Below are 12,475 nucleotides of genomic sequence, written 5' to 3' on the forward strand. Positions count from 1 at the left end.
GTGGCCTGAGAGAGGTCTTGAAAATTATGAGAGTTTAATAGGATAGATACAGAGAAAATGTGTATGCTTGTGGGGGAATTCAAAACTAGATAAATGTAGGATAATAAACTCAACAGAGAATGCAAGAGAAGCTTCTTTACCAAGAGTAGTGAAAATATGGAACTCAGTACTACAAGGGGTAGTTGTGGCAACTATAAAAGGGAAAAAGGAACAGAAGGACAGGTGAGATGAAGAGGGGTGGGAGGAGACTTGTGTGGAGCACAAACACAAGCATCGACCAGTCGGGAGAATGGTCTGTTGCTCAGCTGCGGTCTCAATGGGATTCTACCTAAGTAAAATTTAACTAAATTAAATTTAAGACTAAACATAGGGAACCAGTTATTATCAACAGGTCAGTGGGAAACAGTGAGACATGACAATGTGCAAATCAAATTCATTCATCTTGCTGACTAGCCATTGCAGGAGCATTCTGTGCATTAAATAGTGCAAATTTAGTCCTTGGTTTAGAAGCCACTCTTACCTGTTGGAGAGCAAAGTGATGGTAAGTCAGCCAGGATAGAAACACTGACAGCTACAAGCTGGGCACTCTCTTCTGACAATGGCTGTGTCTTGCTGAGAATATGACTAGGAGAGTCTGTCACTTTCGGATTCAGTTGTGGGAGGTGTCGTACCAGAATGAACATGAGCAGCTCCAGAGCGGCAAAAATGACGGATTTGCCAGGAATCAGGCCACCGGTTTTCCCTCCTTCTCCTAAAGTGGTCAGCGGGTCCTCCTCAGACGGTTTGTCATCTGGAAAACAATGATGTTTACTTTAAACAAATCAGAAACACAATATTTGACAAAAAATGAGAAAGAATAATGAGGGTTTGACAGGGTAGACGTGGAGAGCTTGCTTCTCTTGGTTGATGAGTCTAGCACCAAGGATCACATTCTCAGGATGAGGCGATTTAGAACTGAGATGAAGAGAACCTTCTGACGTAAAGAGGTTGTGAATCTTTGAAAGTTGAGGACTAGATACTCAATTGGTGAGTATATGCAAGACTGAAATGAATAGGTTTTTGGAGACGGTGGAAATTATGGTTTACAGGGATCGGGCAGGGAAAGTGGAGTCCAGGTAGAAGATGATCTTACTGAGTGAGCTTGAAGGTCATGTGGCTGATTCATGCTCCTACTTATTAGCAAGTTTTAGGAGTGAATTTTAGTTTATAAGTGTCAGGAATAAGCAATTTGATTATGTTCAAATTTTCCTGCAAGAAAGACACTGAAGCATGTGGATCCATCTGCCTTTTCTCATCCTGAGTATGAAACATGGCAAAACTTGTAATATTACCGAGTTGAACTCCTGATGAGGACTTTGCCTGCAGGAACACACATCAGAAACTTGGGCAGGAAGCATACGTACAAATCTTGGTCTAATCTAGAGCTGCATCCATAACACTGACCCTTTCAACATCCACAGGATAGACCGCATCACACTTTTTATTGGGTAGGTGATAGAACTAGCTATTATTTCTGTGCAACGTACCGCAATTATTCACCAGTCCTTGAAGATGAACTTGAGCAGCTCGGATCGTCTGCTGTACAACCATAGTCACTTGTCGTTGAACAGAGGGAGGCCCACAAGTTAGTAAAAGGCGATGTAACACATTAAAAAGCTCAACTGCGAGCAGCTGTAACAGAACCAAAGGAAGATTTTATTTGAAACAAAACCACAGCTGGTGAATGTGATTCCAGTTCAGAGCCATCAGGAGATCCGCTGTGCTCACGTTATCAGATTTTGGGTGGAAGGGTTACCAAGTCATCATATTTCCAAAGAGTTCAGATGTCAGTTGTGGCTCAGTGAGCATCATTCCCACTTCCGTATCAGAAATTTGACGTTCAAGTTCCCCCTCAGAAGCTTGAGCACAAAATCCAGTCTGACACTCCCAGTGCAGTACTGAGAGACTGCTGCACTGTGGGAGGGACTGTCTTTTGAATTAGACATCAAACCAAAGCCTATTTAAAAAGGTGCAATGGCACTTTTGGATTGTTTGATAGCTTTATTTGAAGGTGTTCTGTAAATAAACCCAATACCATCAAAAAAAGCTGTTGAATTCCTTGCAGTGAGTAAGATTGAAGAAAGCGGAGCTGGAAGACCCTTTTATCAATGACTGTTGTCTGTGAAAATCCTGATAATTGATACGTTCTTCACTGCACAATATCTTGCATATAGGTTGAATTTGAATAACTATAAAGAATACCGTGATACTGAATGGGGAATGGAGTTATTACTGACTTATTCTCCTCTCGCAGCAAGGGCTAACACAGGACTCTTTGGAATTGGTCTCTCACCTAAAGCATCTGGTCATGGATGGAGGGGATCTTGACTTTTACTGATTTGGAACTGCTCTGAAGTACAGGTGAGAAATTAGATATTCTATTAATAAACTTATTCTGATGATTGACCCATTTTTGGTTTTATGCTTTTCTGCCCCTTGACAAACATTAACTTAAACCATAGGTCCATCAACGTTAATATGTTGGGTTAGAGTAGTTAGGAGCTCTGTAGCCTCCTTCAGTTTACAACCCTACAAGGACTCTCCTGTTCCTTCACCTTGAGCCTCCTGTGCATTCCCCCACTTCCTTCACCCCAAGGCAGCACGGTAGCACAGTGGTTAGCACTGTGGCTTCACAGCACCAGGGTCCCAGGTTAGATTCCCGGCTGGGTCACTGTCTGTGCGGAGTCTGCACGTTCCCCCCATGTCTGCGTGGGTTTCCTCCGGGTGCGGCAGTTTCCTCTCACTAGTCCCGAAAAACATGCTGTTAGGTAATTTGGGCATTCTGAATTCTCACTCAGTGAACCCAAATAGGCGCTGGAATGTTGAGACTAGGGGCTTTTCACAGTAACTTCATTGCAGTGTTAATGTAAGCTTACTTGTGACAATAAAGATTATTATTAAACATTGCTGCTTGTACCTAGAGCTGTCTAGCCCCCAAGCTCTTCAATCTTCCCGCTAAACCTCTCCACTTCTCCAGTATTGTGTTTTTTTTCCTCCTTTAGCATCCTCCTCAAAATCTCTTTGACCAAGTTTTTAGTCAGTTAAAGCTGACAATATCTTTTCCTTTAGTTTGGTGTCAAATTTAGTTTGATAGTGCTTCTGTGAAGTGCTCTGGGATGTTTTACTACATTAAAGATGGTGTAAAAATGCACATGGTTGTTGTAGGGTGGCCCATACTGCTTCAACTGTACATACCACGGGGAAAAAAATGGTGTCAAAACATTAAACTGCAGTCAATAAAGTCATGCAATATGTCATCTCTTTTAAGCACTCTGGTTATGGGTTCTTAGTTGGGTGATATTTAGGCTCTTTGACCTGCACGGCTTGTGTTGGAATGTAAACCAGATTCTAAAACACAACTCTTTTTTCACCTGTTCTAAGGGCTGTGAGGTTGTTAGTCTCAATCCAGGTCCCAGTGACCTAAGGTTGACAACACAAAAAATGTACCATAATTCAGTTCAAAATTAGCTGTCTCCCACTGCACACAAGTGGCAACTTAGTGAATCGACGATAAGTTACGCATTAACACTATACCTGATCTCCTCCGATGTACGTTCTAACACAGGGAGAGTCCAGCAAAGTGTGAAGAGCTTTCAGGCAAGACGTGACATGATCCAGGGGATTCTCAGGCCGAGGAGAGCATAGGAACTCAATACTGATACCTGTAAACACAAGAACCAAATCCTTTCTCTTGGGCTCAGTTTCCTTAAATGTACAAAGAAAAATGTGAAAATCGAGTTCTCGGTAAGCGTACAGAGGATTTACTGGAATGGTACCAAGAAGGAGGGACTTCAGTTATATGCAGATGCACGAGAAGCTGGGATTATTCTCCCTCGAGCAGAGAATGTTACGGGGAAAGTTAACAGAGGTGTTCAAAATAAAGTAATTCGACAGAGTAAATAAGAACTTTTTTTCTACTGGCAGGATGGTGTATAATCAAAGGATATAGTTTCAAGGTAATTGGCCAAAGAAGCAGGGTAAGGAGATGAGGAGGAATTACTTTAAGTGCCAAATTGTTATGATCTGGAAAGTAATGTTTGAAAGGGTGATGAAAGCACATTCAATATTGCAGTAACTTCCAAAAGAGAACTGGATATATAACTGAAGGAAAAACATTTTCAGGGAAATTAGCAAAGTACAGGGGGAGTGGGGTTAACTGAATAGCCTATCAAAGAGCTGACATAAGCACAATGGACTGAATGAATGACCTCCTGCATCATTTGATGATTATATATCTAGATGAACTAAAGATATAGATTTGATGTGAAATTGTGCATCACCCTGAATGCATTCACTTACCAAAAATAAGTTGGAGTCGGTCTGTGTTGATCTCCTGCAGAGTTTTGCTTGAAGATCCAGATGTTTGACCTGGGAAGGTAGCCGTTTGGATCTTGGGCCCACTGTGAACTGGCAGACCCGTTGTCTCATATGCAATAGTGAATCCTGTGCTGTTCAGCCAAAGCGCCACTGCATGCAAGATTGGGGCCCAAGAAGTACGGTAGTGCAGCCTTGCACTGTCGATTGTTTCTGGTGTATAGAAGGCACCTCCTGTAACAAAGTACACTGTCAACCAAAACATGCACCATGTATCAGAACAACTCACAATGATACAGTGCCTTCAATGTAGGAAAACAACCCAAAGCACTGCACAAGGAGTGTAATGAAACCAAATTTGATGCCAAGCTATAGAGAAAGATACAAGGAGGTGTGATCAATTAGTGACCAAAGAGGTAGGCTCTATAGAGCATCTTAAAGAGAGATGGAGAAGTTTATGAAGGAAATTCCAGAGTTCAGAGCTTAGACAGCTGAAAAGAAAGCCACATTTAATGGGCAATTAATGTGCAAATGTAGCAATTTCATTTCACTGATAAGGAGGGCCAGGGTCAGATGCTGTCTTCACACGGTTAACACGGTGGAGAAGCGCATTACAGCCAGCAGTTTGTGGTAATTCATGAAGTCAGTTTTCTTGCCACCAGTTGTTGGCCAGCACATTAATAAACTCTTGACTTATTGTTTTCATCAACTCTCTATCTCAGAGAAAAAATGTACTCAAGGGCAACAACAGAGGTCCCAAGGCTTAATGATCCTTCACTCTTCAAACACCATTTGAGGAGTCAAACGTGGGTTCTCTTTGACCTAATAATCCATAGAATAGAATCCCTACAGGCAGAAGGAGGCCATTTGGCCCATGGAGTCTGCTCTGACCCTCCGAAAGAGCACTCTATCAAGGCTCACTCTCTCGCCCTATCCCCATAACCCTGAGCAATGAACATGGTCAATTCACTTAACTTGGACATCTTTGTGGGAGGAAACCGGAGCACCTGGAGGAAACCCACATAGACAGGGGGAGAACATGCAAACGCCACACAGACAGCCACCCAAGGCCAGAATTGAACACGGGCTCCTGGCACTGTGAGGCAGCAGTGCTAACCACTGCCATTGTGCCTAATCTTATCACAGTTAAATGAAATGAAAATCACTTATTGTCACAAGTAGGCTTCAAATGAAGTTACTGTGAAAAGCCCCTAGACGCCACATTCCGACGCCTGTTCGGGGAGGCTGGTACGGGAATCGAACCGTGCTGCTAGCCTGCCTTGGTCTGTTTTAAAAGCCAGCGATTTCATAGAATTTACAGTGCAGAAGGAGGCCATTCGGCCCATCGAGTCTGCACCGGCTCTTGGAAAGAGCACCCTACCCAAGGTCCATACCTCCACCCTATCCCCATAACCCAGTAACCCCACCCAACACTAAGGGCAATTTTGGACACTAAGGGCAATTTAGCATGGCCAATCCACCTAACCTGCACATCTTTGGACTGTGGGAGGAAACCGGAGCACCCGGAGGAAACCCACGCACACACTGGGAGGACGTGCAGACTCCGCACAGGCAGTGACCCAAGCCGGAATCGAACCTGGGACCCTGGAGCTGCGAAGCAATTGTGCTATCCACAATGCTACCGTGCTGCCCCGTGATTTAGCCCAGTGTGCTAAACCAGCCCCTAAATCACATCCACCCATATTCTGGATATATTTTGTAAGTCATGCATGGCTAGCCGCAGGAGTTTACAAACTTCAGATGAGGAAACCAGTCAGTCAATTTGGTGCTGATAACACACCTGGACAAGTTCTGGAAAACTCCTTCACAATATATAAGGTTGCCAAGTGACTAGACTGGTGAACAGATATGACAAAACTGAAAGCATTTTTGATTGACAAAGTTTCAATGATAGCAAAATAAAATGGTTCAAAGTTCACAAAACTATAATAAAAGTACTATGTGGCCACTTACCATTGTGCAGTAACTGCACCTGGTATAAACAAGTTAAAAGTACACTGTAGCCTCTCTGTGTTAAACATATTGAAAGATACCAATAATACCCAGGTACAATCTAGGTTTGAGAAACAGACAATATGCATCCATAAAGGGGTACTTTTAATGTAGCAAAATGTCCCATGGTGCTTCAGATAACATTTGTCTGATAAAGAGCAAAAGAGGCAAGTTTTATGGAGTATCTTCAAGGGGGCAAGATAGAGAGAGGAAGAGGATAAGAATTCCAGGGGTTAGGGCCTTGGCAGGTAAAGGCACAGCCGCCAATGATACACAAAAACATACAGTGCAGAAGGAGGCCATTTGGCCCATCGAGTCTGCACTTAAGCCCTCACTTCCACACTATCCCCATAACCCAATAACCCCTCTCCTAACCTTTTTGGACACTAAGGGCAATTTAGCATGGCCAATCCACCTAACATGCACATCTTTGGACTGTGGGAGGAAACCCACGCAGACACGGGGAGAACGTGCAGACTCTGCACAGACAGTGACCCAGCGGGGAATCGAACCTGGGACCCTGGCGCTGTGAAGCCACAGTGCTAGCCACGTGTGCTACCGTGCTGCCCCCGACGATGAAACGATAAAAATTGGGGATGTGCAAGAGAGAAGAATTAGAGGAAGACAGAGATCTCGGACGGTTAGAGAAGAGGCAGTTAAGGAAATAGGTAGAGGCATGGCCACGGACTTTTGTTGTAACAACTTGTTCGCATGGATTCTGGGCTGACTCAAGGCCAAAATCTGCAGTTCACTGACAACTAGATCTGAATGAGAGCGTTAACAAAACAATGTAAAACTCAACAGAACCAAGGGCAGGGCACAGTACAGCACAGTACTTACCATCAGATGGCAATTGGCTGGCAAATTCAGCTGGCAGAGTTAAAAGAGCATAGTCCTTCAGCGCAGCGAGCCAGAGACGGCTCAGAATAGGTAATTCCGGCTGAACTAATGTAATCAAGCTATCTGGAGGGAGCTCATCCACGGCACTGAAACCATTATCGTCATCCTTATTCTTCAGAGGTGTCACCGGCTTGGTCTCTGCTTCCTTCTTGGTTTTCATAGCTACAATGTAGACCTGGAGAGATGAAAGACAAGCGTCGGGTTGAATAAAAGGGGAATAATAGCGTTCTCAGATCATAAATCCATTTGTTCAACTTTACTCGATGTGCCGGTGCTTGGATAAAACAGACAGAAGTGGGAAATGATTCTTCCAGGTTAACCCTAGTTATAAAAATACAGGATTGGGAAAAAGATATGAAGGTGGCTGGATTGTGACGGGGTATCTCGTCACTCAGGGTGATATACAAATATAATCCCAAGATCCCACTGAGCAGCTGCATTCAAAGGGTGCAGAGGGCAGAAATAGGGATACAACATTGTAGCTTCAATTCACGAACCCACATACCACACTTTACTGAGATTACAAGGTTACTGAGATGACTGTATAATGAGAAACTGTGCAACACGATTGATCTGGACACAATGGATGTGAGTTTATTAATAAACAGCTGTCAAAGCAATCCACTGTGCACACTTTCAACAATGAACTATTCGGTCACTGCTACCTTCTATTGGGAGATAGGCTGCCAAAGCAAAGGGTCTGATTGTTGCAGGGATTAAGGTCACAATGGAAGAATAAAGCTCACACTGCATGAGTTAAGCAGCCAACACAGCGAATATTCCAGTATGTTTTAGGCTCAATACAGAAGCTGCAGTTATTTAAACAGGCGATTTCTGCTACCAATGAACACAGACAGACAATTGATTCTACTAGGGGCTGGTTTAGCACAGTGGGCTAAACAGCTGGCTTGTAATGCAGAACAAGGCAGCAGCGCGGGTTCAATTCCTGTCCCAGCCTCCCGAACAGGTGCCGGAATGTGGCAACTAGGGGCTTTTCACAGTAACTTCATTGAAGCCTACTTGTGACAATAAGCAATTATTATTATTATTACTATCGGGGTGTGGCATTTAACAAAATCAGCCAGGGCTCTAGCTCCTGGTAGCTTTGTACAAAATCCCACTGGAAAACAAGTTTGGTTTCAGGGCAGAATTGCTTTGGCAGACATGCACTCTGCAGTCAAATAATCAACTGCCAATGTTAAATGCGCGAGGTACTGCAGAGATGAGGGCATCTGTGGGTCTGAGTCCCCAGCATGGGAAGGGCAGGTCAGAAAGGAATCACCGTTGCACTTAGACATTTATTCTGCTGAATTTGTTTTAATCCATATACTATGGTAACCTCTGTAAGTTTACCTCTGCCCAAGCTTTAAGCACAGCCAACTTCTCCATTGTGGTAGCACTCTCACTGTACAGTTGGCTCAGAGAGCCCTTTCCAGATTGCATCTTGTCTAAAGATGATACCAACAGATTGTGAACTCTGCGCAGATCATTCAGGTCACTAACCACCCCACTTCCAATCCAGGTGCTGCAAACCTGCAACAGACAGAAACCAGAATCAATTCCCATGTAAAGATAGTGAGAACAATTTTAACGCATCAACCAACTTTGAAAAACAGCAACTATTTGAATTCATATAGAGCCGTTAAAGTCCTGAGACACTTCATGGGAACATTATTAATCAAAATGTGATAGCAAACCGCATAAGGAGATAGTAGGATTGGTGACTGAAAACTTGCTCAAAGGGGTAAGTTCAAAGGTCATCTTAAAGGTGGAGAGGAGCTGCGCAGAATTTAACGTCTGGAAACCCAGATCTACATTGCTACAAATGGCAGACCAATTAAACTTGGGATATATGCAAGAGGCCAGAATTGGAGGAGCGCAGAGATTTTGTCGTGTTGTTGGTGATTACAGAGATAGGCCGGGTGTGGCCATGGAGAAATTGGCACAGTAAGAAGTCTCACAACACCAGGTTAAAGTCCAACAGGTTTATTTGAAATCACAAGCTTTCAGAGCGCTGCTCCTTCCTCTGATGTGTTGTGAGACATCTTACTGTGCCCACCCCAGTCCAGCGCCGGCATCTCCACATCATGGAGGGATTGAAACATGAGGGTAAGGATTTTAAAATTGAGGCTGGGTTAGATCTCAGTTTTAAACTTACTCCTCAGAATATGGATTTACAACAGACCACAGCTATTGCGAGGCCTGTTAAGATCAGATTGTTAGGTTACCATACTTGCTGAAGTTTATAAGTTAAAATAATCTGTTTAGAAGTAGTAATTATCTCTCCCTCAAACTCATGGGGGCAACGGTAAAATTCCCTGGGACCTTTCTTTGTTGAGAAGACAGAGAGGGGAAATGATAGAAGTCTTTAATATTCAGAATGTGTTTTGACAGATCCCAGGAATAGCTCTTCTGCCAAGTTTACAATTTAAGCACAGGGGATCATATTTACAAATTTGGAACAGATAGGAGGGATATGTCAAACGGTATTCCCAGTATATTATCTGTTAGAACATAGAACATAGAACAATACAGCGCAGTACAGGCCCTTCGGCCCACGATCTGCCGTAACTTTTCATCTTGTACAATAATAAACTGGCCGAAAGAATATAGAGTTGTGTATCCAAGTCTGTCAGAAGACACTGAAAGTATGTTGGAAGTTACAGACAGAATGAGCAAAATTGCTGAAGATGGATGGTTAATGTCAGGAAGTGTGAGGTTATCCATTTGGAATCCATGAAAGACAAATGGAAATGTTTTCTTAATGGCCAGAGACGAGCAGCCGTGGAGGAACAAAGCGATGATGACTAACAAAATAAAATAGGAAATGCGGATGAAGCTTGTTTCGTTAGAGGGTGGTGAGTATGTGAAACAAATCATCGACACAGGTGAAAGGACTAAAATCCTCAGTGGGTTTTAAGAAGGAATTCAACAGGTTCAGGTTAGCGAATGGGATTCAGGGAGGTGGATCGAAGGTCTTTTCTGACCTGAAACATTTACTGCTATCAGTTACCCAATGTGATATAAATGCAAGTTGTTGTTAATCAGATGGGTCATCACAGAAACAATTGTCAATAATTTATGATTTATGAAAAGATAAATTAAGTGACTTTCAGTGAAGTCTGAACGTGGCAATGATCAGGTACTTCCTGGTGGGTTTCACAGTTGCTTACTAAGTACCTGACAGGCTTTAGCAGTAATATCGGATGGAGTATCCTGGGAAAAGGCTGGTCTCAAGGCTGCTCCAACCTGAATGGAAACAATAAAAGAATACATGTCACTGATGCTGAATATTCAGGTTATCATTAATGCCGCACAAGCAGTCCCACGAGCAGAATAACGCCATTCAATGGCAGACACAGTCCTCATTGCTGCAGGCAAATAGGGCCTGGGCAACAATGGGCAGAGGAAATTTAAAGAAATTCACTGTAAATCTACTGTCCACAATTGGGCAACTGTGTGCTGTGTAGTGCATCAAATCGAGAGTCAACACCCAGGCTGGTTCCAGGGTAAAAGTGAAGTTGTGGATCCTACTCCACCCCAGTTATGTTGGGCCTTTTACATTGCTAGGGTGCAGAGTAAAATCATTGTAACGCACACTGTTACACAAGTTATCTGCAGAATATGTATGTTTATGATTCACAAATTCTAAAAGAATTAAACGAAAACAGATTTTTGCTTATTTTATGGCCAGTGATATAAAATACTGAGGGTACAGGGAATCCACTCGAGGGTATGGCTATTTAATTGCGACCGGGCTAAACAAAATAGGATGTTGGCTAAATTCACTCTCCCAGGGTAGCACTGGTTGGAGTACTAGTTTAGCAGGCCCATCTTTGACCTGGACTCCTCCCAGTATAGAAAGAGCCAAATGATCACGCAACCAACCAACCAGTTCAGAACTGCAGTCCTGTTACGTCCAGGCATGAATGGTGGGTGACAGTTAAACTAATGGGAAGAGATGAAGTTACAAACATCCCCATCCTCAGTGCTGGCGGTGACCAGCATGTCAACATTTAGTAACTACATCTTCACACTTTAGATCTTTAATCACCAGTCAGTTTCCATCTACTCTGTCTCCAGGCTAAACAAATCATTTATATTGAGAACACCACCAGTTTATCAAATCATGCTTTGTATTTTTAATTCTTCATGAGACAGCTTCTGAGTAAATTTGTGCTGTCGCCTGTCTTTTGCCTCAACATTACTGCTAGAATGAAAAGCCAAAAGCTGCACGCAGCATTCCCATTGTGGTTTTACTAAAACTTTATATAAACTCATTAGTACATGACTTCTGTATTCTATGTTACAGGCCAGAAAATGAGCAAAGACCTTGGTGTGTTTTATTTGAATTCTTTTGGAATTCGTGAATCGCTAATATGTGTATTCTGAAGATAACTTGTGCAACAGTGTGTAGTTGCAATTATTTCACGAGGCACCCTAGTATTGTAAATCTTCAGTAGAGGCCTGACATAACTGTGAAGCAGGATCTGCACCTCTAATTTTACCCTGGAGCCAATCTGGGCCGTGGCTCTCTATTTCCTGCACTGCACAGCACACAGTTGTCCAATTGTGGAAAGTACATTGCACAGTGAACTGCAAGGTCAGGCACCCACTCTCAACCAGTGAGGCTCCCAGTCAGGAGCCCTATAGAGAGCAGTGATCAATTTATAGGGCGAATAGATCGGTGCGGATCTCACCGGGCCTAAAATTACAAGCTCCGTTGCACGTTGTGCACCTTTCCACAAATGTTTGTTGTTGTATATCATGTTAATAAAAAGAATATTGATGCATATATTCCAACTAAGGGCGAGTCTTCTGTCTGTGCACGCTGGCAGGATCTTGTTTCCCAGTGGCGTGGCGTGGATTCAAGTGATTCAATGGGAAATCCCATTGGCAGTGGCGGGATCACAAAGATCCTGCCGTCTGCCGGCCAACTGCCAAGAAACACGCCGCGGGGAGGACAGAGATTCTGGCTCTAAGTCTTTAAAGCGTGCTTGCACTCAATGGCAAAAGAATTAATGTCCCACCTATTGCACACTGGCAGTCAAAATCAAATGGTTGCCTATCTTTTGATGAAACAAGGTTAGAGAGTGGACAATATTAAACAAGGGTACACCCACATAACTCGGATCTCATTTTAAAATATTGATTTATAAAATATAAACTAGTAATATTGTAAATACACACTCCAGCCAAGCAAACACCT

The 12,475-nt window shown here is 43.1% G+C and overlaps 1 protein-coding gene across 1 annotated transcript in view; it reads right to left on the minus strand.

The window, feature by feature from the left end:
- heatr5b (HEAT repeat containing 5B) overlaps nucleotides 1–12,475 on the minus strand; it is a 128,057-nt gene that overhangs the window by 21,792 nt on the left and 93,790 nt on the right. Inside the window, exons 26-32 of the mRNA XM_072498484.1 lie at nucleotides 10,447–10,515; nucleotides 8,620–8,799; nucleotides 7,207–7,441; nucleotides 4,339–4,587; nucleotides 3,574–3,701; nucleotides 1,527–1,671; nucleotides 521–790 (exon numbers count right to left, since the gene is read on the minus strand). Coding sequence (XP_072354585.1) covers nucleotides 521–790; nucleotides 1,527–1,671; nucleotides 3,574–3,701; nucleotides 4,339–4,587; nucleotides 7,207–7,441; nucleotides 8,620–8,799; nucleotides 10,447–10,515 — 1,276 coding nt within the window. The remainder of the gene's footprint in view (nucleotides 1–520; nucleotides 791–1,526; nucleotides 1,672–3,573; nucleotides 3,702–4,338; nucleotides 4,588–7,206; nucleotides 7,442–8,619; nucleotides 8,800–10,446; nucleotides 10,516–12,475) is intronic.

The sequence above is a fragment of the Scyliorhinus torazame genome, chromosome 4 (genome assembly GCF_047496885.1).
Source record: "Scyliorhinus torazame isolate Kashiwa2021f chromosome 4, sScyTor2.1, whole genome shotgun sequence".
Classification (NCBI taxonomy): Eukaryota; Metazoa; Chordata; class Chondrichthyes; order Carcharhiniformes; family Scyliorhinidae; genus Scyliorhinus; species Scyliorhinus torazame.